Source organism: Diplotaxodon limnothrissa, linkage group LG3, assembly GCF_057381915.1.
Source record: "Diplotaxodon limnothrissa isolate DT_005_m linkage group LG3, D_limnothrissa_male_GT1.1, whole genome shotgun sequence".
Taxonomy (NCBI): domain Eukaryota; kingdom Metazoa; phylum Chordata; class Actinopteri; order Cichliformes; family Cichlidae; genus Diplotaxodon; species Diplotaxodon limnothrissa.
In genome coordinates this window covers 47,536,231-47,563,421 of record NC_140598.1, presented here as the reverse complement: position 1 = coordinate 47,563,421, position 27,191 = coordinate 47,536,231, and the positions used below count along the sequence as shown (strand labels likewise).

The 27,191-nt window shown below is 37.9% G+C and overlaps 2 protein-coding genes across 2 annotated transcripts in view; both read left to right on the top strand.

The window, feature by feature from the left end:
* Positions 1-2,277: 2,277 nt before the first annotated feature.
* LOC146636225 (Fc receptor-like protein 5) lies at positions 2,278-13,316 on the top strand. Its single transcript, XM_085349477.1, has 20 exons — positions 2,278-2,314; positions 2,752-2,787; positions 2,961-3,227; positions 3,882-4,152; positions 5,486-5,760; positions 5,895-6,155; positions 7,126-7,398; positions 7,597-7,863; positions 8,179-8,442; positions 8,641-8,907; positions 9,770-10,045; positions 10,248-10,547; positions 10,720-10,977; positions 11,219-11,467; positions 11,641-11,737; positions 11,977-12,068; positions 12,448-12,510; positions 12,598-12,657; positions 12,981-13,043; positions 13,192-13,316. Exons 1-20 carry the CDS (start codon positions 2,278-2,280, stop codon positions 13,314-13,316), a joined length of 3,801 nt encoding a protein of 1,266 aa, XP_085205603.1.
* A 4,591-nt stretch (positions 13,317-17,907) lies between these two features.
* LOC146636224 (basement membrane-specific heparan sulfate proteoglycan core protein-like) overlaps positions 17,908-27,191 on the top strand; it is a 103,652-nt gene continuing 94,368 nt past the window's right edge. The window contains exons 1-5 of the mRNA XM_085350303.1: positions 17,908-17,971; positions 18,613-18,885; positions 19,157-19,421; positions 22,044-22,309; positions 25,864-25,876. Coding sequence (XP_085206429.1) covers positions 17,908-17,971; positions 18,613-18,885; positions 19,157-19,421; positions 22,044-22,309; positions 25,864-25,876 — 881 coding nt within the window. The remainder of the gene's footprint in view (positions 17,972-18,612; positions 18,886-19,156; positions 19,422-22,043; positions 22,310-25,863; positions 25,877-27,191) is intronic.

Below are 27,191 nucleotides of genomic sequence, written 5' to 3'. Positions count from 1 at the left end.
CAATCTTTAATTAGGGGTATAACATGGCATAAAATAATATTAGAATCTAACAATATATTTATTGATATTTACTCTCCTTTATTCATACATCTGTGTGCTTGAGGTTTGGAAATATTTATTAAAATTATAAATAGCCTTTGAAATAATGTAAGACAAATGTTTGATAATACTTACAGTTTATGACAAAGATGATGATGATGATGATGATGATGATTATTATTATTATTCTTTTTTTTATTTGAATAATATTTAAATAAAATAAAGGTTTTTCACATTTAAAACAATTCTTGGACTTGTGTTCTCCTCATTTCCTCTTTAACCCTCAGTCAGCTCACATATGTGTAATGAAACTTACTGTCTGTCTGCTATTGGTCAGTTTAGTCTGTGTGTTAAAGGCCTTTTCATAAAAATCTTGTCAGATCTTGTTAAGTTGTTATTTCTGTGTAAAAGGAAGGAAGCAGAGAGAAGTTTTAAAACCTCTTTGTTTCCTTCACAGCTCTTTGGTATCTGCCAGAGGTGGGACCAAGTCATTGTTTTGCAAGTCTCAAGTAAGTCTCAAGTCTTTATCCTCAAGTCTCAAGTCAAGTCTCAAGTAATGTCAGGCAAGTCAGAGTCGAGTCTCAAGTCACTGGTGTAAAAGTCCGAGTCAAGTCACAAGTCTGAAACTTTGAATTTCAAGTCCTTTCGAGTCTTTAAAAAAAAACAAAACGAAAAAATAATGTTGCAGTTATGCTAAATGTAAATATTAGACCATGTAATTTTAAAATCTGTGTTTTTCTCAACACATGACAAAATAGTGAACTTAGAAAATATACACAAATTGTGAAATTGCACCTCTTTAAAATGCAGCTCAATTAAACCTAGCTCCAAGAATAATTTTCACCGACAGTTCTGAGATAAGCTGCATGTTATTCTTGGATGCGGTTGTAGGACCGGCTTTAAAATCGCATGACAAAAATATCATACACATTAAAAAAAAACTGTTTCACCAACATAGCCTGGACAACATTTGCTAGTTAGATGAAGTCAGCTATCTCATCTTAGCATATTTATATGCATATTTATAATCATACGGTTCTTGGAGTGAGTGCACACACTCATGAAGTTTAGTAACTTCCGGTCACTGCAACAAGCCCAGGTACAGTTTACCGACAGATGGGTGCAGGACCTTGAAACGCACCGTGTCGAACGAAAGACCATCGTACGTATCATAAGTTTACCAGTCTCACAAATCGTCCTCATAAATACACATTCGTTAACCGTTTATTAATAGGACCTTTGAGCTCAACGGTAATTAATTAGTAGTGGAAATAATTTCTGGTAGCATTACAGAAATGTAGCAGTGACAATAATACTGTATGCTGTAATCGTACTGGGCAATTAGTGATACAAAAAACCTGTTTTATCCTGTGAATAAAAGCATATGTTTTTGTCAATGTACCATAATAACAGAAGCGAAACGCAATATTGTGTCAGGACAATTCACTATTTATGCACAATAAATAAAGGAGCATAGCGCGACAATTTCTGTTCAGCGCCAGACTTGCTTGTAACCTATATCACCAATTATGTTATGAAAATGACGTATTAACTACTAAAAAACACTGACCTTCGTGTAAATGCTTGGAGCAGACTAACCTGTGAGCTGGAGTGTTCTGGGACGTTATATTTGATCTTTGAATGGCTGCAATCCAGGCCATCCGTCGCATCTTTGTTACTTCGGAAACATGGCTTGAACAATTTCTCTTCAACGACGTAATCCGATAACAACCGATCTCTTTACCCGTCGGCTTCCCGTGGCTGTCATGCGACCGGCTATTGCAGTTAATAATACAACAGCTTCTTGACATTTTTGTGTTTCTTTTTATCGCTGTATAACTGATTTTAATTGAAAGCCTGCGTGCGCTAGTACCGCTTGCCACGAGTTCCCAGAATCCTTTGCGGTTCTACCCGTGAATGACGTCACATTTTCAATCTCTATATAATATGCATGTTAAATTTTATATTTGGGGTAAAATATCAAGTCTTTTCAAGTAAACCGGTTCAAGTCCAATTCAAGTCCCAAGTCATTGGTGTAAAAGTCCAAGTCAAGTCACAAGTCTTAGAACATTTTTTCAAGTCAAGTCTAAAGTCATAAAATTAATGACTCGAGTCTGACTCGAGTCCAAGTCATGTGACTCGAGTCCACACCTCTGGTATCTGCTGTGCTGCTGCTTCACTCTCTCTCTTTACAGAAAGTTGTAGAAGTTTTCAGACGTGTCACTGCTGGATGTGAGGATGGGAGCCACTTTGCTCTGTGAGCTGGGCCTATTCTGTGAGTACATCACTGACTCCTATTGTTTGATTCATACTGATCCATAAACATGTTTTAGTAAGAAGAACAGAGCATCAGTCATTTGTACCATTGCAGGTCATGTGATCAGAGGACTCTCATGTTTGTTACCAACGTGGTTGTTTGTAGACTGGATTAGATTTTAGTGCACTGACTCAGATCAGAGTGGAGCTGCTTTAGTTTATCTAAGAAAGGTTTGTTTCTCCATCAGTGATAATTTGATGCTTTTGACATCCTAATATAAAATGTAATCAATCATAGTAGACACTGATTAAACATATAACGGCAGTGATTAAAGCCAGTGCTAGATTTAAACAGCCTTTTAACATGTTACATTTCAAATCTAACATCAACAAAACACTCACATGATTTGAGTGTCTTTAGTTTGATAATGTCTGAAGTTTCTGTCTTTATTGTAGTGCTCTGTACGCTCGTCTGCAGTGGACACGCTCAAGGTGACTGAACAGTTTTCACTTTTTCTATTTCTTCCTTTTTATTTAGCAAAGATTATTCTCAACCTGTATGACTCTACATAAATAAAGTATTAATAATCAATCAACATTCTGCCTTGAGCATAAAGTGTTTCAGATTGTCTGTTGTCTGATTGTTTGTTTGTGTTGGATTCTAGTTGCTGTGCTAACTATTGAACCCAGCTCGTCCAGTTATTTCATTGGAGAGTTTGTTACCTTCAAGTGTGACATGAATGAAGGAAGACACACTGACTGGTATTACGAAATCAAGAAGGATGGTCGAGACTATGTCCCCTACAGGGAGAACAAAGACTACACATTGGAAATTAACTCTACAGATCAAAGTGGTGAATATCAGTGTTCTGGTACCTGGAAGGGGTCACATTATAGAGAGATCAGTAATACTGTCTTTATAACTGTATTAGGTAAGTCCTCAGTGATTAATAATGTGATGATTCCTGTTAAAATACATCTGAATTATAAAAATGTGTGTTTAATAAATGTTTCATTGAAAGTATTGTATTTCTTATGTGTTGGAACTTTAACAAAGATCCTTGCATTTTACCTAACTTTGTTCACAGTACACACTGCAACCAAAATACTCAGACAATATGTCATTACAGCATGTGCATGTTTTACTGTATAACAAGAATAACTGTGGATGAAACTTAATTTAAATAATAAAAAAAAAAGAAACATCAAAAGATTCATATAATTTAAGGTGACGATGTTTCTGTTGTCTAAATGTGTGTGTGTGTGTGTGTGTGTGTTTCCTTGAACTGCATTAGTTTACATTCAGTGTGACTTCTTCAGGCCTGAGATTGAACAAACATTCATACTGTGCTTATTTAGAAATCTACAACCTGAATTACTGCAGCTCTGTCACCATGTTGAGACAGAAATCAGAAAAATTTAAAGTGACTTAAACTGTAGGAAAAAAATATATATAATGAAGACATTTGTAGATTTTATTGGGGGGGGGGGGGGGGGGGGGTGATTTAAAAAAATGATTTTTTTTAACCTTTTATACATTTATATTGTATCAGGTGTGCATTTTGTTCTCTTCTTTTTCATAACAGCAGATAGACCCAGGGCCACACTGACAGCAGGAACAACAATCATACCAGTAGGGGGCAGTGTGACACTGACCTGCTCTGTGCAGAGCTCTGATGGATGGAAATATGAGTGGTTCACACAAACCCAAAGAACCTCTGAAGGTAAAATCAGAGATCAACAAAACAGAGATATCAGAGTATCTCAAGGAGGAATCTACAGCTGCAGAGGAACAAGAGGAAACCCAGTTTACTACACTGATAGAAGTGATGATGTCACCATTGAGATAACCTGTGAGTTCAGTCATTTAGTTTGAAATATACATTCACTCATGATTATCAAACATACAATGTGAAGTTTTCTGTGTTGATTTCATGTTTGTTGTGTGATCTCCATTTGACAAATGTCGTCATGGTCAGCACAGGATGAATTCAATGGTCTACAAAGCATGTTACATTGTTAGTCAGACAAAGAGCTGCAGCTGATAGTAGCCTCATTGTAGACAGTTTGTCACCACTTTGTGTCACGAACTTTCAGCTGGTATAGAGACGCCAATGCTGACCTGCTGCTCCATCACCTGAGGACAATAATGACACAAACAGGATAAAATATAGTTCTTCAAACTCCCTCAACAAATGAAAACAAATATGAAACTTCTTTAAAAAAAGAATAAAAGTCATTCAATCATCTCATCAAATACTGGCGTAGATTAAAATTAATCTGAAGCACACACACACGAGTGGGTTTGATAGAAAGGTTTTTGATTTTATTTCTATTGAACTCATTGATTTGCATGTTAACCTCAAAGTGATTTTATGAAAGCAAATCAAACTCATTCCAACTTCTTCCTGAAAAAGTCTCATTTGTACAGAAAACGACTTTGTGGAGAAAAGTGTGTTTATGTTCATTCTTTAAAAATAAGTTTCTGTCTGTGATTCAGCTGTTTTACACTCACTTTATTTAAAAACAAAACAAAACAAACAAACAAACAAACAAACAAACAAACAAACAAACACAGGTAAACAACAGAAGCTCAGATGTCCCAGTTTTACTGCTGGGCTCAGATCACTAACAGTTAACAGTTCACCCATCTCTGCATAATTAAAAGAATTAAAACAAATAATGTGTTATAATTTTAAAAATTGTACAAATACATGAAAGTGATGAACATCAGCTTAACATTTTATTTTGCTGTTGTAGTAGCTGTGTACAACATTTAAAATGAAATGTTAAATGATAGAAAATAACTTCCAGTCAGCTTTTGTGTGTGAACTTGATTTTTTCAAATAACTTTTTAATAATATTTGTAGTAAGACGACTTTAAAAACACACACATACTTCTCTTTCAAACACTCTCCTCCCACTCCGACAGAAAGTAAAGAAGTTGTTCACGGCACTGTAACTATTAAAGCAGTAATGACCAGAAAACAGAGATGAGGCATTCAAACTATTTTTGATTTGAAAAAAAAAAAAAAAACTTTTCTAGGCAGTCGAAGTCTCACATGCAGAAAAATTACACGTTGTTTTCTAAATTGGTCAATGTTTAACACATAATCAGTGCTGTAAGAAATTTCTTCCTTAGACAACCAACAATTTAAAGATTAACTTTTTCTGTATCTTATACAGCAAGTAAACCCAGAGCCACACTGACAGCACACAGTTCAATCATACCACCAGGGGGCAGTGTGACACTGAGCTGCTCTGTGGAGGGCTCTGCTGGCTGGAAGTTTGACTGGTTCAGACGTGATTCAGAGTTTTCTGGAGCTCAGAAAATAGGAGCTGGAACATCAGAGCACACGATCAGTATTTCAGAAGGAGGCATCTATTACTGCAGAGGAGGGAGAGGAGATCCAGTTTTCTCCACAGAGGACAGTGCTGCAGTTACAATTCAGAAACAAGGTGAGGGTGAAATTTTGTTGTGAAATACAACTGAAATTTATAAATGAATTAAAGTAACACTATAACTATGATTTTTGTTATTTGTTTTGTGGTTCTTCTTGATATATTTATTTAAATTTTTATATTTGTTTGTTGAACAGTTTGGGCTGCTGTGAAACTGCAGCACAGCTGGTCTCAGATATTCACTGGTGAGACAATCACTCTCAGATGTGAGATTCAGGGAGGTGAAGGAAAGGTGTGGAAATATGAATGGACAGCACCCAACACAAACAGCCCTCCAACATCCAGTGAATACAGGATCAGCAGAGTTTCAGTGTCCCACAGTGGAGACTACAGATGTCGGGGTAGCAGTGACTATCTCTTAACAGGATGGAGTGATGCCTTCAGACTGACAGTTTCATGTGAGTTGGACCATGATTCATGCTGACATTTCATGTTTTCATGTTTACACCTGTCTTAACAGGAAAACTCCAACAATGATCCAGCTGTCTGCAGGCAGCTCAGGACAACAGTTTTTCTCACTGTGCAAACAGAAAGGAGAGACACCATGGAGGCTCTTAAAATATCAGCAGTTTAAAGAGGAATGTACAGAGATGACAGTTTGATAAGAGAATGATAAATCAGTGAAATCTTTAGTTTGTTAAACAGTCTAATGTGTCACATGCAGGTAGGGATGGGAATTGATAAGAATTGATTGATTCTCATTGGCTCCACTTTGAGAGTCGCCACCATCTCTAAGCAGAATATCAAAGACATTCATGCAGATTAGAGGCTGTGAGGTCAAATGTTTGTGCATGTTGGAGGTATTTCCCCTCTTTGTTGTGATCAGTGTTGGGATCATTTCTCAAAAAAAGTAAAGCAAAAAAGTTCTTACACAAAAGCAGCACAAAAAGACCTTAAATCAGTTGTCATGGTGATTCTACAGTAGAAACATGAACAGGTAGAAACGGAGCTGCAGCCTGACTGCTCATCAGTTTGTTACCTGTTGAATTTCAGCAGCAGCTTTACTGTAAATCACAACTCATTTCTCACAGTGCTGGTCTGGGGTCAGCATTCACTCAGCTTTAACGTCACTCTGGGTTCTTGGCTAGCTTAGCGTTAGCATGCTGTGCTTTAAAGAGCCAAAGTTGTGTTAACAGGTGATTATTTGAATGCAGTTGTTTCTGTCCTAGAACAGTTTCCACTTTACCATCACTCTCATCCTGTATGCTGTAATCCGGCTCTCTACTCCCATCCCTACATGCAGGATTACTAATTACTGTTTGTGTTTGTAGATAAATTAATCAGTGAATGGTTAAAGTGTGATCAGTACTGTAGCAAGTTTATTCTTCATGATGTTTTAATGTTTTACTTATTTTGTTTCTTCAACAGCAAGTAAACCCAGAGCCACACTGACAGCACACAGTTCAATCATACCAGCAGGGGGCAGTGTGACACTGAGCTGCTCTGTGGAGGGCTCTGCTGGCTGGAAGTTTGACTGGTTCAGACGTGATTCAGTCTCTTCTAAAGCTCAGCTCATGAGAGGAAATGAAGCAAACAGAGTTATTAGTGTCTCACAAGGAGGTCTGTACCACTGCAGAGGAGGGAGAGGAGATCCAGTTTACTACACAGAGGACAGCAGTGACGTCACAGTTACAGAAACTCGTGGGTTCAATTATTTTATTTCTGCCAAACTGAGAGATGTCATTTTGTGTTCTGTGCTAACAATTTCATTCAACAACTGTGAGTTTATTAACCCTGAAATGAGAGACAACTCCTGACAAATAGAAGAATTTATTCCGTCTTATTTTTTTTATCTTCATGTTTCTATTTGTCTCTAACTGGATATTTTTCTGTGAACAGTTCCCAGTAAGCCCACTGTGACCCTGCAGCCATCCTGGCCTCAGATATACAGCGGTGAGACAGTCACTGTCAGATGTGAGATTCAGGGAGGTGAAGGAAAGGTGTGGAAATATGAATGGACAGCACCCAACACAAACAGCCCTCCAACATCCAGTGAATACAGGATCAGCAGAGTTTCAGTGTCCCACAGTGGAGACTACAGATGTCGGGGTAGCAGTGACTATCTCTTAACAGGATGGAGTGATGCCTTCAGACTGACAGTTTCATGTGAGTTGGACCATGATTCATGCTGACATTTAATGTTTTCATGTTTACATCTGTCTTAACAGGAAAACTGTTACTGCAAACTGAAAGCGAGAGTTAAAGAACCGATAAGTTGGATCGATAAGCAGGCAGGGACTAATGATTCCCAGGACTTTGACTACTGGGAACCAGTTCCTTACTCCCATCCCTACATGCAGGATTACTAATTACTGTTTGTGCTTGTAGATAAATTAATCAGTGTTTAAAGTGTGATCAGTAGTGTCACAAGTTTATCCTTGATTATGTTTTAATGTTTTACTCATTTTGTTTCTTCAACAGCAAGTAAACCCAGAGCCACACTGACAGCACAAAGTTCAGTCATACCAGCAGGGGGCAGTGTGACACTGAGCTGCTCTGTGGAGGGCTCTGCTGGCTGGAAGTTTGACTGGTTCAGACGTGATTCAGTCTCTTCTAAAGCTCAGCTCATGAGAGGAAATGAAGCAAACAGAGTCTCACAAGGAGGTCTGTACCACTGCAGAGGAGGGAGAGGAGATCCAGTTTACTACACAGAGGACAGCAGTGACGTCACAGTTACAGAAACTCGTGAGTTCAATTATTTTATTGCTGCCAAACTGAGAGATGTTATTTTGTGTTCTGTGCTAACAATTTCATTCAACAACTGTGAGTTTATTAACCCTGAAATGAGAGACACCTCCTGACAAATAGAAGAATTTATTCCGTCTTATTTTTTTTATCTTTATGTTTCTATTTGTCTCTAACTGGATATTTTCCTGTGAACAGTTCCCAGTAAGCCCACTGTGACCCTGCAGCCATCCTGGCCTCAGATATACAGCGGTGAGACAGTCACTGTCAGATGTGAGATTCAGGGAGGTGAAGGAGCTCAGTGGACGTATGAATGGAGAGCAGCCAAGTTAAACACACCTCCAACATCCAATGAATACAGAATCATCAGAGCTACTGAATCTGACAGTGGAGGATACAGCTGCCGGGGCAGAAGGGACTATTTCTTCTCAGAGTGGAGTGATATCATCACACTGACTGTGTCATGTAAGATCTTTCATCCAGAGTATCTAAATAAGGAAAAAGCACTTCTTCTTTCTTACAGCTTTATAACTGTCTTTCATGTTGGTCAGTAAAATGTTTAGTTTTTATTCCAACAACAAAAACCTGAACAGCAGCTTTTTATTCACAGTGAAGAGAACAAAACATATGAGAGTAACTTCTCTGCTGTGCAGCTCTAATACATGAAAGATGAAATGCAGAACAAATGCTGAATCTGTCTCAGCTGCTCCACCACATCCACTAAGAAACATTAAATCCACTGATTGTTCCTCATGTGTGTTTTTAACTTAGAAATGCAGCAAATTAAATATGAAAGATTAGTGTTGTATTTGTGTGATAGTTGTACAGTTTGTTGCAGCTTCACCATTAAAGTTATGTGATAATTATTATTTCCATATTTCCACCAAGTTATTTCAACTGGTTTGATTCAGTCATTGACTTTTGTTCTTTTTCTAAACTGAACTGCAGATAAACCAAAGGCCAAACTGAGAGCTGATAACACAGCTGTTCCAGTAGGGGGCAGTGTGACCCTGACCTGCTCTGTGAACCCATCATCATCATCTGGATGGAAATACTACTGGTACAGAGATGAGAAATCCTCTGAAGCCCTGACCACACAAGATGCAGTTTTCCACTCAAATGGACAAATCAGTGTCTCACAGGAAGGACTCTACAGGTGCAGAGGAGGGAGAGGAAACCCAGTTTACTACACAGAGGACAGCCAGTCAGTCAGGATTGGGAAAACTGGTCAGTTCAAAGTTAATGAACCCCAAATCACTACCTGATGAAAAGTATCTGATGGAAATTGACCCCTTTTTTCATTCATTTGTTCATTTCCTGAATACAGTGTCAAACAGACCTGTTGTGACTCTGTATCCAAACTGGTCTGAGATATACAGAGGAGAGACGATCACTGTCAGATGTGAGATCCATGGAGGAGACACTGAGTGGGATTATGAGTGGGAAACAAACAGCATGATAAAAGCTCCAAATCAAAATGAATACAGGATTAGATCTGCTTCATCATCCAACAGTGGAAACTATCGCTGTAAGGGCAGAATGAAAAGTTCACAGCATGAAACAACAGAGTGGAGTGATTCAGTCACACTGACAGTTTCTGACAGTAAGTAGAGTCATAGTTCATTTAACCTGGAAATAGAAACAGTTTGTAAAAATGTGTTTTTATTAGTACATGTTGAGATATTTGACATGTTTAGATAGTCTCACTCTTAAAGTTCATCATAAATATTTGTGAGTCAACATTTTAGTGACATTGAATTCAGAGTTAAGAGACGAAAGATTGAGAGCAAATCTTTGTTGAACAGATGAACCTCGTCCTGTCCTCACTGTGTCTCCATCATGGCTGAGTCCTGGAGCCTCAGTAACTCTGAACTGTGAGGTTGAACATCCGTCTGCAGGATGGAGCTTCTACTGGTATAAAGCTGTTCCTGATCTATCAGAGAAATCCTCCAGTTATGAGCTGCTACCTGATGGCAGTGGGACTGCACAAGACTCCTACATCATTCATGGACAGACACACACAGCAGGATATGTGTGCAGAGCTGGAAGAGGAGACCCAGAGTATCACACTGATCACAGTCAACCAAAGTTTGTCTGGTCTGCAGGTCAGTTTGAGGATTTATAATCTTCATGTTGATGATTTGAAAGTCTGTAAATCTGGCTGCATGACTATCAGGACTCCTGTGAACCACAAAGAAGTCAAACGTAGATGTTCACTGTGATATTTTTAATGCTAACATCTGTGAGCTTTGTCTCTTCACTGCATGTTGTTCCCAGATGTTCATTCAGCAGCGTCTCTCACAGTGAGTCCTGACAGAGTGCAACACTTCACCTCTGACTCTGTCTCACTGACCTGTGAGGGAAACTTCACTGAGTGGAGAGTGAGGAAGTTCTCTGAGGACGGCCGACTCTCTGACTGTAGGAGAATGACTGGATCCACATGTGACATCAACACATCAAAGTCAGATACTGGAGTGTACTGGTGTGAGTCTGGATCAGGAGAGTTCAGCAGTGCAGTCAACATCACTGTACAGAGTATGTTATTATACATTTACTACTTGGATTTGGATGATTTAGATGTCACATGAACATTTGTCCCAGCTTTGCTGTATGTGTGTAATTTATCTGGAGAAATAGCGTTTTTTTAAATACACAAGATCAGATCTTCATGATGAAAAACATTTGTACAATCTGTTCTTATTATTGTTTGTCAGCTTTTTCTAAAAGTGTGCAGCAGCTGATGTGACTGAAACAATTGTGTGTGATTGTGTCACAGATGATGGTAATGGTCCTATCCTGGTGAGTCCTGTTCATCCTGTGACTGAGGGAGCTTCTGTTAGTCTGAGCTGCAGTTTGAGAACACAAAAAATACTTTCCAATGTGTTTTTCTATCACAATGACAAACTTATTCAAAATGATCCCCGAGGGGAGCTGAAGATCTCTGCAGTGTCAAAGTCTGATGAAGGTTTCTACAAGTGTCAGTACTCAGGAAGAGAGTCAGCACAGAGCTGGATGTCAGTTAAAGGTGAGCAGGATCAAAATATGTGATGGATTTTTATGAGTTTGATGACTGAGAAGCAACATTAGATTTTCTGATTTAAGTCTCAAAGTCGCCTGGCTTAATTTTGTAAAATTATATATATAAATACATATAATTCATCAATGAATAATTATTGTTTCTTGTAACTGTGTCAGGAGCTGACAGCTCTTCATCTCCTGTGTGGTTGATTGTTGGACTGGTTTGTGGAGTCTCTCTCATTATTATTCTCCTGCTCTTGTTGTATCGCTGCAGACAGTCCAAGTGTAAGAGCCTCTTCTTTTCATGCTGTATTACAGAGTTTATTTACTACACACACTTTAATTATTCACACATATACATGTATTCTGATCGAACAATTTACATCACAAACATGTGTAATAACATTTGTCTCTTTCACAGGTTCCTGCTTCACCAGGTTGGTAAAATACTTTTTATTATTATTTTAAACAAACATCAGTTACTTTTGAGTTTATTGTGTTTATTTCCTGTTTCAGGTCGATCCAGTCTGAGAGTCACAGTCCGGGCTCCTCCACAAATCATGGAGTCAACCAGGATGAAACTCATGAATACAACTCTGTTCATCCTGGTCAGCACTTAAACCGATCTTTATTATCATTATTAATATTGACTTTTCATTCAGTCTCCATTAACAGGAACATTTCTTAGGTTCAGTTTGTGCTCAGCAGCTTTTCAAAGAACATTTATCAAAATCCAGTTGGACAAACATCCAAATAACCAACTGACTACATGCACAAAAGATCAGAAACAAACAGGATTTTACAACCTGATTGTATCTTTAACTCGACTGAAAGAATCCACAAATGTTGTTGTTTCATATCAGATCAACACAAACAGTAACACCATGATGGGTTCATGCTCTGAAAATATCTGACAGTCCTGGATTTGACTTAAACACAACTAATGAAATTGAATGTGATGTGTTCACAAACATTTTTACATTTCAGGTGCAGATGAACCGCGAGACGTCACATACTCTCTTATTAAACTTCAAAACTTTGGAAAGAAGAGTGAGTACACAAAACACACAGTGTAGAAAAAAGCCTGGGAAGTTTTTAAAGTGTTTAAAATTTTCATTAATCTGATCATCTTAACAGGGAAGCATCATAAACCAGAGCAGAGTGCTGTTTACTCTGAGGTGAAGACAGGAGCTGCAGGTACAGTCACAACAGTCTCATTCAGTGTTTGTACTTGAACGTGTCATCACATCATTATATTGCAGGTAATTATAGGTCAACATGGAGTTTAGTTATTCACTTACTAATCAGTGTTTCAGCTTTACTGAATCACAGCATCCACAGATTCTGACCCAGACCTCAATCACAAAACACACACATGCAAAGCTGAAGTGTCACAGGCAACAAATGATTTCACTCTCCTTCACTGTAGTTGTAAAAAGTTTAAAGTCCATATGTATCCAAAATCTTTGTATCATATCTGTGCTGAACAAATGTGTGCTGAGCTCTGACGTCTCTTTTAGAGGACAGTCTGATGTATGCTGAGGTCAAACAGCCCAAAAAAGAAAAAGCCAAGAAAAACAAAGGTGAGCAAAGTCTGCCATCATCTCCAAGGGACAATCCATCAGCTGATTAAAATCTGTCATACTCAATTATCTTTGCATTAGTGGACACACCCAGTTTCCTCCTGGTTAATGATATTATTGTTTTCAATGATCTTCTCTTCATTCACAGGAACATCAAGTCCTGCAGCTGATGCAGCAGTTTATTCTGAAGTCACATCAGGAAGCTCTCTCAGTAATTCTGCTGCCATGCAGGCTGATTTATTCTTCACATTATTAAATGTCTTCAGCTCATAATATCTTTACATGTTGGAAATCACTTTGTCTTTTTGTGCTTGTCTTACAGGTCAGTGAGGAGAGCTGTAGCAGCAAAGCCAAGAAGAAGCTTTTTATGAAGCCACTCTTGCTCCTCTGCTGCCCAAATATCAGACATGCTCAGCTTTATGTACAGTTACAATATTACATCATAATATCAGACATATTGCTCTCTTATAGCATAAATAAATGCAGGTGTATTCGTGCTCTTTATATTCAGTTTTTTATTAAAGATTTTGTAATAAACCTTGAATGTATCTAACATGTTCCAACAGCAGTGAGAACAAAGTGTGAAATATGTGATCTTTAGTATCTGACAGCACAACTTAAAGTCAGTGTTTGCAGTGTTTCACAAGTAAATACTGATATGGGCACCAACAAATACTTTAACTGTGTTTGTTTACATTATATAAATAAGAATTATATCATAGGCAGTGAATATATTTGAATGTATTTCATGTATATTTTTGTGTTTCTGATCATTTTTCGCATCTTTTAGTTAGAAGGTAGAAATAATTTTTTTTTACATTTGAACATTTTATCTTTGATTTTTGTTTCCTGTATGAGATTATTGACAGACTAACAAAACAAGCGGGTTGTAACTGCGTTATCATGCAAACCTGAAATAAGCAGATGTGAGTATTATTTGCAAAGCGGTCACTAACAGTTCAGAGCATGACAGCAGTCTGCATGTATCTGACACAGAGGACTGAAGTAGAACATTTACAGAGAGAAGCTCTCTGTGTGCTGCTGTCACAGGATGAAGTCAAAGGAAAAGATAACTTGTAGATGTGATAAATCTCATATGAAAGATGGAGACAGAACATCACAGAGTACTAAAGCTCTGCATCAATCATGGTCAGCACGACTCAGAGAAGTCACAGTATTATAATTTTGCACTCCACTCCATTTACATCATTAACCCTTTACAGCCGATCGGAGCGGGCACGCTCTGTTTTGCGTAACTATTTTTAAATCCCGGTAGCTCTGCAACCACGTAAGCTAGCGCAAAAATTTTTTTTGCATATGAAACCGGAGGAGTTGTACTTACATCTGATGCCATCAGCTTGTCCTAGGTCACGGTTTCCTTCCACATAAAGCTTTGCAAAACCTGTATAAAAAGCGCTTGAAGCAACAAAAACATAATATTCCAGAAACACGCTTTGCCGATCCGATCAGCTGTTCATAACACTTCCTACGTTGGAATAGATGTCAGCGCGAACTTTTGCATTTCCGCCATTACCTGCCCGAAACCGGAAGTGACGTCATTTTCGCGGAAATGTAGTCTTTTTTACCATCAGGGCCTCAGGGCCTATACTGCTCTTTTTAAAAGTTATCTTTGACTTTATGACTTTCTGTGTCGTTTCTGGGATGCTTAGGACTCATATTGCACTGCTGGAAATAGTTTATTTTGATGCATATGCTGTTTTTTGCAAATTTGCAGTATAATATTTATTTTCGTTTTTCCTGCAGTATATAAAAATTGGTGTATTTCAAAAATAAAACTATGAAGACACTCAAAATAAATTTCCTGTGGTGGGAAACTATTTTGTGCAACTTTTTTGTATTTACAGTTTTGAGGGACAAGCCTCTTAAATTTCTCTAACTACAAATATATGTTAAAAAAGCAAAAACGATTTTTTTGTAGTTTCTTGCACTTTTCTGCAATTTATGTAATTACTATGCACTTAATGAATACATATTATTAAAATCTGGGCTATAATGGTTGTATTGATGTATAGCAACTTAAAATGCTCCCATAAATGGCTCCACAGCATGTAAAAATATAATATAAGCTCTGGCGGACTTGGTTCTATGGTAGGTCTTAAAGGGTTAACTGATCTCACAAGAATTTCAGAAACATCAGACCTAAAACATTCATTTAAGCTTATCATTGTACTTACATTGTACAACAGGCACATTACTGCTCTACTAGCGCAGAGACACCTCCTACTTTCTAGCAAGTGATGAGGAGAAACAAAACAGCATCTAAACACTAGTGATGCCCCACTGGGTGCCAGTGTGGTCACCAACACTCCTCCTATAGATTAGTATTTATTTATACCTGCTCTGTGCTGTGCTGAAGGAAAAGACTTTCCAACACTTCTTTCATTTCAGCTGACTTCACCTGTGTGAAAACAGAGAAACATGCACGGCATTAAATCAGACTCATTTGTGTTCCAGCACATGTGGATATTAAGGGAAATAAAATGTCAGACACTTTGGCAAAATAGACACTTAAACAAGACACGGTGGGCGTGGAGATGACACTATAAACTTGAAGTAAAAGCACTAAAATTATTAAATAAATGTCAGTAAAGGTGGGACACAGAGGCAGACAGAAGCAAAGTGGATCAAGTGAAGACAACAGGGGAAAAAGAAAGACAGAAACCTTATTTTATAGATTAAGAAAAAAGGCTTCATTAACTGTGACGTTTATAGGAAAGTGTAGGAGTCTTATTTACCATTTCAGCTGCGTAGGTGATAATAAAACACCTTCATATTGGTTTTCAGGCACTAATGAAGGAGAAACAGAAGAGGTGAACGGCCCAATATTGTTTTCACATGCAGCTCTTCACAGCTTAATGTTATTGTGTATTTTTATGTAATTTTTCTCAGCAATGATTCAGGTCATTAAAGATTTTTTTAATGCTGAAAGTGTTTTTATGTGTTTACCCTGAGTGTGCGATTATTGTGCTGCTGTTACAGCCCTCGTTCTGTTTTACTTCGCAGCACAGACATCATGTGTCTGGACACACAGTGTACAGTCAAAATCAACACCCTCAGTTAAAGATGTGAAAACATTTTGAGCTGTTAGGGACCTGTGCAGGTTGCTTTGGACTCATGTTTGTGTCTCTTAATTCATCTTTTGAAAGGTTTTACACGTTACGAATGTTTTATGTTTTTAATTTATTTAAAACTTTTAAAATGCTGAAATAAAACTCCAATAAATTCACACCAGTAAAGTGACTGTTTCATTCAAGCAGCAATACCAAACAATAATAACACATCAAACTGCAAATGTGACAATACAGATCAACATTTTATTCCTCCTGTGCAGCTACGATGCATCTGTATGTGTGTGTGTGTGTGTGTGTGTGTGTGTGTGTGTGTGTGTGTGTGTGTGTGTGTGTGTGTGTGTGTGTGTGTGTGTGTGTGTGATCCTTGGTCCTTGTCTATTCTGTCACAGGTTTATATTTATCTACTGGCTGACCTCATGGTTTGTGGCTGTATCACCATGAAAGGAGGAAATGCAGCCTGTGGTTTCAGCCTGAAGTCTTCAGTTTAGCAGTTGTGTAGTTTTATGTTATCAGCTCACAGCAGAGAGTTTTCAGACAAGGAATTCAGACAAAGAGCACAGTGGAAATTTCACTTTGATCTTTGTGAGCATTACACATGTTTATGTGACCTGCCTGTACTGAAATAATAACAATAGTTATCAATGCTACATTAAAGTATGCATGGCAGTGTGTGAAAACAGACAAAAGTAGCATCATTGTGGTGATGACACAATAAAGAAAATAAAATCTTTGTGGGAAAATATGAAAAGTTTGTTTCTCACACTGGAAAGCAGCTGCCTTTCAGTCTCTGTATGGATGTGCTGTAAAAATGCATCTATGTGTGAATTAAATAAAAATAATTTCTATTTCTACCCTCAAAATCGTAACTTGTAACACATGATGGTTTTGTAACCAAACCTTTATGCTTCACTCATATTTATCTGTCTGCTGGACTCTGCAGTTACATTAAGCTGCTCCATCCAGGAGGAGTTTGGTCTGTGATGGAGAAATCTGTAAATCAAACCAAAGTTAAATTATTCAAAACTGATAACTGAAAACCAAAATTTGAGAAGGTTTAACAACAAGCTTACATTTCTGTATGTTTTTGTTCAGTTTTTGCACTTTAAGTACAAGAAAGGTACTTCAGTATTTTTTTTTCCAAAAACAGAGTTTCTTGGATATGTAAAGCAAAGTAAATAAAATAAATTTAAACAGAAACTAACTGAGAAAAAAAAAGCAAAAACTTTGTTAAATAGGGTTGAAAGACACTTGTGTATCACAAAACAAGAAAAAGTTTGAACATGAACACGTCACATGACTGCTGTGGTCAAAGCTACAGGAGCTGTTTGAGGTTTGTATAAAAGGAAGGAAGCACAGAGAGGTGATAGAAGGAGGCGCTGAATATAAACTCTGGTCTTATCGACATTAAGTGCAGCTTCTCTTTATCAATGCAAAGTCGAAACCTTTGAGATTAGATGCAGATCAGCGTGCAGGGCTGGACGTGAGGATGGGGCACTCTTTGCTCTGTTTGCTGGGGTTATTCTGTGAGTACAATACACACCTTTACTGTTTGAATGGCAGTGATGAAGGAAAATGTTTCTCACTGGTGACAATTACAGTGTATCACTGCTTTAACCTGTTTACCTGACAGCTTCAACACAGCAGACTAGTTTTTTTTCATGTTTCCAGCCGGTTTCACAGCTAATAGAAACATAAATTTGATGATAACTGTACCATGTGAAGATTTAAAAAGCCTCAGTTTATATATTTATTGTGATTTTGTCAGTTGTATAATGTCTGATGATGTTTCATTCATTATTTTAGTGCTCAGTACAGTCAGACATGGAAACACTGAAGGTGAGAAACAGTTTTTTCTTCCATTTATATCATATGTGTTGATCTTAACTAGTATTTAGCTTCTCCTGTTTTGCTCGTCTGTGTTATATTTTGTATCATAAATCAAACATTTCATTGAGATTATTGGTTAAAATGTTAATATAACCATGTTAACTGTGTGAGCACTCAAACACACACCCACGATACAACCTGTATATTTGTTGAAGAGCTGTGGCTTCATACATGTGGATTTTCTTTTCATGTTTATCTGATCTGAAAATATCAACAGTGTGTGTAGTGCAGATTATCTCACTGAGTTATGTTGTTGGATTGTATGCTGGATTATACAGCTTTTTTTTTTTGATTACCTTATGAAGCTGTAAATATGATAATTATCAAAAGCTCCACACAGATGACAAATTAAAGGAAAAACCAACATGAACATGGTAACCAAATGCTGCTCTGAGCTCAGCATAGAGTTTGTTACCTTCATCCCTCATTTGGTGTTTTGATTAGAAGCTGTTTAACACGTCACTCCAAAGTCTCTGTAGATGTTCAGTGTGTCGAATTGTGTGGCTGCAAAAGATGATTCACATTATTTAAGTTTGCATCAAACATTCAGAGCAACAATTTTATTCTTTTGATCTTTTTCTAAATTACAGACCTTGGAGTGAAGGCCACTCTGACAGCAGACAGATTAACTATACCAGCAGGGGGCAGTGTGACACTGACCTGTGATGTGAAGTACTCTGCTGACTTTGAATATGACTGGTTCAGAGAACCCCGTTTAAACTCTAACCAGAAGTTCGCAGTAGCTGGTGAATCAAAGAGAGAACTGGTGACCTCTAAAGGCGGCATCTACAACTGCAGAGGACGTATAAAAGGGACAAATTTACTCATAGTAGAAAGTGATCCAGTCACCATTCAGGAAACTGGTGAGTTTAAAAATGTCATAAGAAATAAAACAACATGGATTCCCCAAAGTTTGGAGATCAGAGGGGGATAATATTATGACAAAAACTTATGTTACAAAGTGATTTACGGCCCCAACCTGCCAAGTTATTTCTGATAATATAAACTGTTGTAAAGTTAATAAATAATAAACAATAATGGGGTTATAATATTTGATAATACTGTTTTTTATTTGAAATGAAAATGTTAATTCATTCCTTTTGTGTCCTAATTGAGGAATTTTGCTGTGGAAAGTTTCCAACAGGACTGATGTGACGCTGCAGCCATCCTGGTCTCAGATATTCACTGGTGAGACAATCACTGTCAGATGTGAGATTCAGGGAGGTGAAGGAAAGGTGTGGAAATATGAATGGACAGCACCCAACACAAACAGCCCTCCAACATCCAGTGAATACAGGATCAGCAGAGTTTCAGTGTCCCACAGTGGAGACTACAGATGTCGGGGTAGCAGTGACTATCTCTTAACAGGATGGAGTGATGCCTTCACACTGACAGTTTCATGTGAGTTGGTCTATGATTCAAACTGAAGTTTCCTGTTTCCTGTTTTAAACTCGACATCAAGAAACAATTCAGACCCTCCAACAAACTCACTGTGCAAACAGACTCACAACTGAGTGCACTGTGACTCCACAATGATTCATTAAAGGAGAATATAAAGAATGACATTTTTAATGAATAAATAACAAATCAATTGCGTCTGTTGTGTAGTTTTGAACTAAGACAGATTACCTGTGTGAGATTATAACCTTGTGTTTGGTACCAGTCAGAGTCAGAGCCACACTGAGAGCAGAAAGCACAATCACAGCAGTGATACCAGCAGTTCTTCAGTCTGTTTGTCTTTCAGTGAGGTCACATTAAAACCACCAGGACACAGTTTATGAAATTTGGGGGATCAAGGCCAAAGAAAGAAGCCATTTCATTTCACTGTGTGTAGCTGGTCTGGCCTCACACTGTTGCTGCAAACTCAGCAGCAGAGTTAGCAGTTGCTTTGCCTGCTGAGGCGAGTTTATTCTCCAACACTGTTTAAATGAAAATTAATTAAGTTCAGCAACTTCATGTGATTGGGCTTCTACATGCACAGGTTTGAAAAAGAGAGCAGGAAGGAGAGCAAACAGCCACCTGCTCAGTATAAGGCAGTGTCTATGAGTACAGCAACAAAGATTAGAACCATTTAGCACTTTTACTGTGCTTAACCTCTGTAACAGGATCATTAGCATAATCTCATCTCTCCCCAGCAGGGCCTCCTTCAAAACTACAGGAAATGACATGTGTGGGAAGTCAAAGGTCACAAAGAAAATAAAAGCTTTCAAATACAAAATAAATACACAAAATAACTACATAGATATTTATGACTTCTGTATAAAAAATAATGACAAAACCAAATAACAGACAATGGATTCTCTATGAAATATAAATAAATATATTTCAATGCACGTCTTACATGTGGATACAGATTACTGTTTACAAATTGTACAAAAAAGTTTCTTTACTATAGAAAAACTTTTGTCCATCGAGTTTTGACTTTCTTAGGAAGCTGTTTAGATTTTCCTTTATCCCTACATTAAGGCTTTGTGTTTCCACTGGAAGTAAACGTCTCTTTTTAAAAATAGCACAGTGTTGCATTCTGGGAAATAGAGTCAAATTTGAAGCTTGGGTTTAAAATGAAGAACTGTAATTATCAGGGGCTATGCTTCTGTAATTGTCGCCAGTTCTTTTTATGTATTTTGGTTTGAGGTTTGTGCAGATTTTCAGGAAAGATGTTTGGCCTCATGAGCACCAGATGCTGCACCTTTATTCAGGTCATAGAAGCCGAACCAAAGACCAGAAAATGGCCTCAGTTTATTACAGACACATTACTACAGTAATTTTTCTCATTACAAAGTTTTGCTCTCAGGAAGCACTCAGGTGTAAGACACTTCACCCGTTGCCTACTGGTGGTGGTCAGAGGGCCCAGTGGCGCCAGTGTCCGGCAGCCTCGCCTCTGTCAGTGCGCCTCAGGGTGGCTGTGGCTACAATGTAGCTTGCCATCACCAATGTGTGTGAATGTGTGTGTGAATGGGTGGATGACTGGATGTGTAAAGCGCTTTGAGGTCCATAGGGACCAAGTAAAGCGCTATACAAATACAGGCCATTTACCATTTACCAGGCCATACACACACACACACACACACACACACACACACACACACACACACACACACACACACCGCGGGCCAAGGAGGAGTGAGACGGCGGAAGAGTTTTTTTCTTCAATACTTTTACAATAGGTTTTCTCAATAGATAGAAAATGATGACGCTGAGGAGTCAACAGCCGATATTATCATTGCTTGTAACCCGGTAAATAATTTCGTACATCTCCCAATAAAATAAGTCTTAGTGGAAAAAAGCTCATTTTCGAATAAGTTTATTAAAGCACCCCCCCTCTGTGGAAAAGAGTCAACCATGAGGCGAGTTTTGTCAACAGCAATTGTCCATTTGGTAAAACAAATATCCGCCTCAAAGTCGTATTTTACCGTTGCAGAATGTGGAAAACAGACGGCGTTCGCAAGAAGGCAATCAAAAAAAAAAAAAAAAAAGGAAATTTGGTACCTCCAACTCTCCCGACTGCGCGCGCACACACACACACACACACACACACACACACACACACACACACACACACACACACACACACACACACACACACACATACTCATGCAACTGACACAGACACACACAGACTGCTCTCCTAGTGGAGCCCAGTCTGAGTAGAGTCCTTTTTTTCTCCTCCTGTCCCCGATGTTGTGTATTTTCATTGTTTTTCTTAAATGCTACCTATACTGACCTGTAATGTGATGTTTGTGTAATATATGTATGGTCGGAAGAGGTCCATTTTGACTGCAGGCAACAGCATGTGACAAATATGAATTTCATTCATTCATTCATAAACAGGGAGTCACCAGACCATGACAAATTACTTTTTTAAATACAGCTAAGAAAACTTTCACAGTGTTGATAAAAATGAGTTTATAGTTTATTTTATCTTGTCATCAAAATTTGGTCATGTTCACCATTTCCATCTAGTTTTTTTAAATTATTTAGATTCAGTCATTTATTTGTTTGTTCTTTTTCTAAACTGAACTGCAGATAAACCAAAGGCCAAACTGAGAGCTGATAACACAGCTGTTCCAGTAGGGGGCAGTGTGACCCTGACCTGCTCTGTGAACCCATCATCATCATCTGGATGGAAATACTACTGGTACAGAGATAATACCACAGTGGATGTTGTCTCCCCATCAAATGGACAAATCAATGTCTCACAGGAAGGACTCTACATGTGCAGAGGAGGAAGAGGAAACCCAGTTTACTACACAGAGGACAGCCAAGAAGTTCACATTAACACAACTGGTGAGTTTGTATTCAGCAACAATGTTGAATAGATAGATGATTGCGGATTACTATGAAGATAAACAGCATCATATCTCATGGTAACCTCTTTGGCATTGTAATAATGATCTTATTGGAAATGGTTGAACATGAATAGTCATGTAAAATGTGGAGTCTAGAGAATCAGTGTCAGGAATGTGATCCAAGGAGGGGAGACTAGGTGGGATTATGAATGTGAAACAATCATTTTCAGCAAATCTCCAAATCAACATAAATTCACAATTAGTTCTGTTTGACTGTTTGACATGTTTATATAATAAAAGTTTGTAAAGCCGATTTAATGAAGTCAACATTTTAAGAGGAAATTTAAGAGACTGGGCTTGTGTTGATGTGTTCATTGTGCGGAGTAAAGTCATAGGAGACGCTGATTCAAAGTGATTTCTAGTCAAAGAAAATAGATGAACTAGATATTTTATAAACTGATGTTATGAAATATAAAATATAATTAAGCTTTATTGTTTGTGTTACAGTAACTGTGTCAGGAGCTGACAGCTCTTCATCTCCTGTGTGGTTGATGGTTGGACTGGTTTGTGGAGTCTCTCTCATTATTATTCTCCTGCTCTTGTTGTATCGCTGCACAACGACCAACAGTGAGCACTTTTCCTTTACTTACTACAAACTCTTTATCATTCAAAGACACAAATGCATCATGAGCTTCATGTAAAAGTAAAAATATTATTGTATATTTTAATAAAGGTGAAGATCAGCAGCAAGTGTACTCCTCTCTTCTTCATGGTTAGTTTGTCATGTAGTTTTAAATATTCTGATCCTATTTGCAACAAGACTGTACTTATTACATCTGCTGCAGCTTTTAATATAAACGTTATTTGCAAGAATATTTGTGTTTCAATTAGTATCACAGACATGAGGTGACTGATTTTCTCTGACCTGCAGGTGGTCGTTGTGTCTATGAGACAGTCAGAAGGTGTGAAAACACTGAAAATGGTAAAATTTACACTTTCATTAATACAGAGCTTGTGGAAGCTGGATGATTATACAATAACTCTGTTTATCATTAAAGTCAATCAGATTATTATTTCAGGTCCAGCAGAAGGTGATTACGCCAATGTCACATCTGTGATTCAGCTCGAAGTCATTAACAAGACAAGTGAGTGCACAAAATGTGAGATTTGAAATGCAAAATATACATTGGTAATTATTCTCACTGATAATAAATGCATTTGTGGACAAAACAGAGGGAGTTTGTTTTGAAATGCTTTCATTTGATCATCTCAACAGGGCGATGTGGTGACCCAGAGGAGAGCTCTGACTACAATAATGTTAATCCAAATTCAGCCACAGCTCTAAAATCTTAACAGCAGCTCTTTAGCTGTTTTTCTCTTTAAAGTCTCTTAAAAACTCGAAGTCACTTTGAGTGAAAAGGAGAAGATTTTGAATTCAAAGCAATAATCCTGATAGTCTGAGTTTATATTTGCTTCAGAAAGAATTTCTCAGTGGGTTTTGCTTTTTTCTCTCCCATTAGATAATAATTTTAATGGCCTTTAATGTACTGTATATCTGTTTTTTATGGTAAATGGCCTGTATTTGTATAGCGCTTTATTATTCCCTAAGGACCCCAAAGCGCTTTACACATCCAGTCACCCACCCATTCACACACTGGTGATGGCAAGCTACATTGTAGCCACAGCCACCCTGGGGCGCATTGACAGAGGCGAGGCTGCCAGACACTGGCGCCACCGGGCCCTCTGACCACCACCAGTAGGCAACGGGTGAAGTGTCTTGCCCAAGGACACAACGACCGAGACTGTCCAAGCCGGGGCTCGAACCAGCAACCTTCCGATTACAAGGCGAACTTCCAACTCTTGAGCCACAATCACCACAATTGTTATCTTTTTAACAATTTCCTTTATTTTTATATATTATAATTTTCTTTCTGGGAAGCACTTTGTAACATTGTTAATAAAAGTGCAATATAAATAAGGTGTGTTGTTGTTGTTGTTGTGTGTCTGTCTGAGAGTACATGTTACAGCTGTTCAGTGTTGTGCATGAATCTAAAAGAGAACATTTATTTAAAGGCACTCATTGTCATTTAAAACAAAGTCAATTCTGGTTTAAGCCCAACAGGTGGAGGAGATGAAATGCAGATACAAAAGCAGATGTGGAATGACAGATAATCTAGTCAATGGGACAGCTAAAAGTGGAAACTACTTGAAATGATTCTTATCAGCAGCATTTGTGACACATATCTCAGGTAGAAGCTAGATTGAACAAACAAGATTGAAATGCATTTTGAAAGTTCCCTTTAAAAAAAATACTATGGTGACCCAGACACATCTTAAAGTGCATTTAACAGAATTAAAATAGAACAGTCAATCCTATCAAAGCTATCAGTGCTCAAACCCAGAGCAGTAACTCATAAGAATACAACATTTACTGCTGCACACTGAGGTAATACAGTTTTGTTTTATATGAACCCCTGTAATTAGTCATGGCCTGTTTGACATTCCACATTATGTTGATATGTAAGTTACAGTTACCCTGACATTATTAATGGGAGAAGTGACTTTTTTTTCTGAACAATATCACCAACTTTTGGCTCATAAGATGTCAGTGCAGGTTCGTTAGGATGACTGCATGTCAACAAGTTCCAGTATGAACTTCCCCTCGTCAGTGGAAGGACGGCCTCCTTTGCTCTGACGGACAAGTCGCCTTCTGTTGAAACACTAAATGGGTCTCTGGAAAAACTCATCACCTCTGTGGGTAAAGCAAGTCCATCTAATCGACCAGAAAAGTTCTCTTTCAACCTCGCAATGAAATCAGTCATCACATCCGTGACTTGTGCCGGTGATGAGATACGTTTGCGGAGTGTTGGAAAATGCAGCTACCGGCCTGTGCTCAAGTCAGCTGCGAAAAGGTTCAGCTTGACTTGGAATGCACGCATCTGTTCCACAAGTTCCGTGACAGTTTTGCCTCTGCCTTGTAGTCCCACATTGAGGTCATTCAGGTATTTGAATATGTCGTTCAGAAAGCAGACACCGGCCATGAAGCTGTTGTCCATTATGCGATTCAAGTCTGGTTTTTTTTGCCTGCTGTTGCAGAGAAAAGTTATGATCTCTTTGAGATCACAGACATGATCCAGTGACCTGCCTTTGGACAGCCGCCTGACATCATTGTGCAATAGCAGGTCATGGTGCTCAGCAGACATTTCTGAGAGCAGCAAGCGGAATTGAGGCATCTAGATTTGATAACTGAGGCATCTGCCGTGCAGGTGCGTCCGCACGGCACCTACGACACGCTTCACCACAGTGTGTGAACGCATGTGAATCTAAAAACATTTTGAATGCTCAGAAAGAATAGAAAAGCACCTTAAGCAGCCATTTTATATCGTACAACACTAATTGGAAGGTAAGACTTTTTGTGCCACCATATGGAGCTGCAGGCTGGAAAGCAAATATATTATATATATGTTTGTTATATATTATATAAAATATAGCATATAAACAGTTAAAAATATTCAACTTCACCATCTTAGAAAAACTAAAAAAAAAAAAAAGGACCATCAAAACCATTTAAACCATCAAAGCAGATTACACACAGTGGTGGTGTTTTGCAAATTGCAAGGATGCAAAAAGAAGGTAAATTTTCTGGGGCTGGTGGAAAAGAAAGGAAGTTATAACTGAACCTTTCTGTTGAAATAAACACACCCAATGAATAAATAAGAGAGAACATGGTGACTAGGAAGGTTAGAGAAAAAGAAAAAAAATGTGCAAGTCAACACAAATCACATATATATGCTGTGGATGCAAAAGCATTGGACATATTTAATATTCTGCAAATAATGTAATGACATGATATGATACGATTCATTTCGTTTTTTTGTCATGCTATAAAATGAATACAATTCAGATAAACCCTAGTGCTACATTTTGTATTCATGGGCACAATGTATAAACCTACGTAGAAAAAAGAAGTGAATGTCTACAGTGAACAAGAAATGTCACTGAAAAGGGGAAGAAAGGCTTTACCAAGAAAAATAACTTGGTTCCATTTAGCAGAGCAACGGTGCTGAATGTGAGGAAGTGGACCTCTTTGCTCTGCATGCTGGGGTTATTCAGTTAGTTCAATGCAGTCTGGCCTGGTTTGATTGCTACAGACTGATGTTTCTGTTGGTTTAACCTGTTTTTCTTAAGTGGGGAATGGGAGATTTTGTTTTTAACCAGTATGATCATGGTGTGTTTAGTTTATTCTGATTTCATTTTCTGTAGGTTTCACAAGGTCTGATGAGATTCAATCTTTATTTTAATGCTCAGTACTCTTTTCCATGGAAATGCTGAAGGTGAGAAATCCTTTCCTACTTTTTGTTTGTTTGCTTTTTCTTTGTTTCTGAATGCATACATTGTTGCATATTTCTTTATTTTTTTGCCCCTTGAATTTGCCAAAGCCCTAATTATCAAATGATACACATACTGTATGAAAGCATATCATATTAAAGGCATAGAGACAGAGCATGAACAGAAACTACTAAAACTCAGTCTGAAGGTAAAATTTTGAATTTAAATATTCTGATTACTGCACAGTAATTTGAAACAGCCTAACAGAGCAGGAGGTAACAAGAACATTCTTTGGTTTCTTTCAACAGGATTACTATCATTAAATATGCAGGGGAATATACAGATGGGACACTATAGAAGAAAGATTATTAAATAAGTGAAATCTATAGAGTAGCTGTACTCATACCACTGTCTGTTTCCAGGGGACACAATACCCTGTATATATAATGCCTTGAAAAAGTATTCATAACCCTTGAACTTTTACATATTTGTCACCTTGCAAACACAAACTTAAATGCTTTTTATTGAGATTTTCTGTGATAGACCAACAC

Excerpts from the sequence above, each read along its gene's own strand:
- LOC146636225 (XM_085349477.1), top strand. The coding sequence starts at position 2,278 with ATGGGAGCCACTTTGCTCTGTGAGCTGGGCCTATTCT. Across the intron at positions 6,156-7,125 it reads CTTCAGACTGACAGTTTCAT|CAAGTAAACCCAGAGCCACA; the intron begins GTGAGTTGGACC and ends TTTCTTCAACAG. Across the intron at positions 10,046-10,247 it reads CACACTGACAGTTTCTGACA|ATGAACCTCGTCCTGTCCTC; the intron begins GTAAGTAGAGTC and ends TTTGTTGAACAG.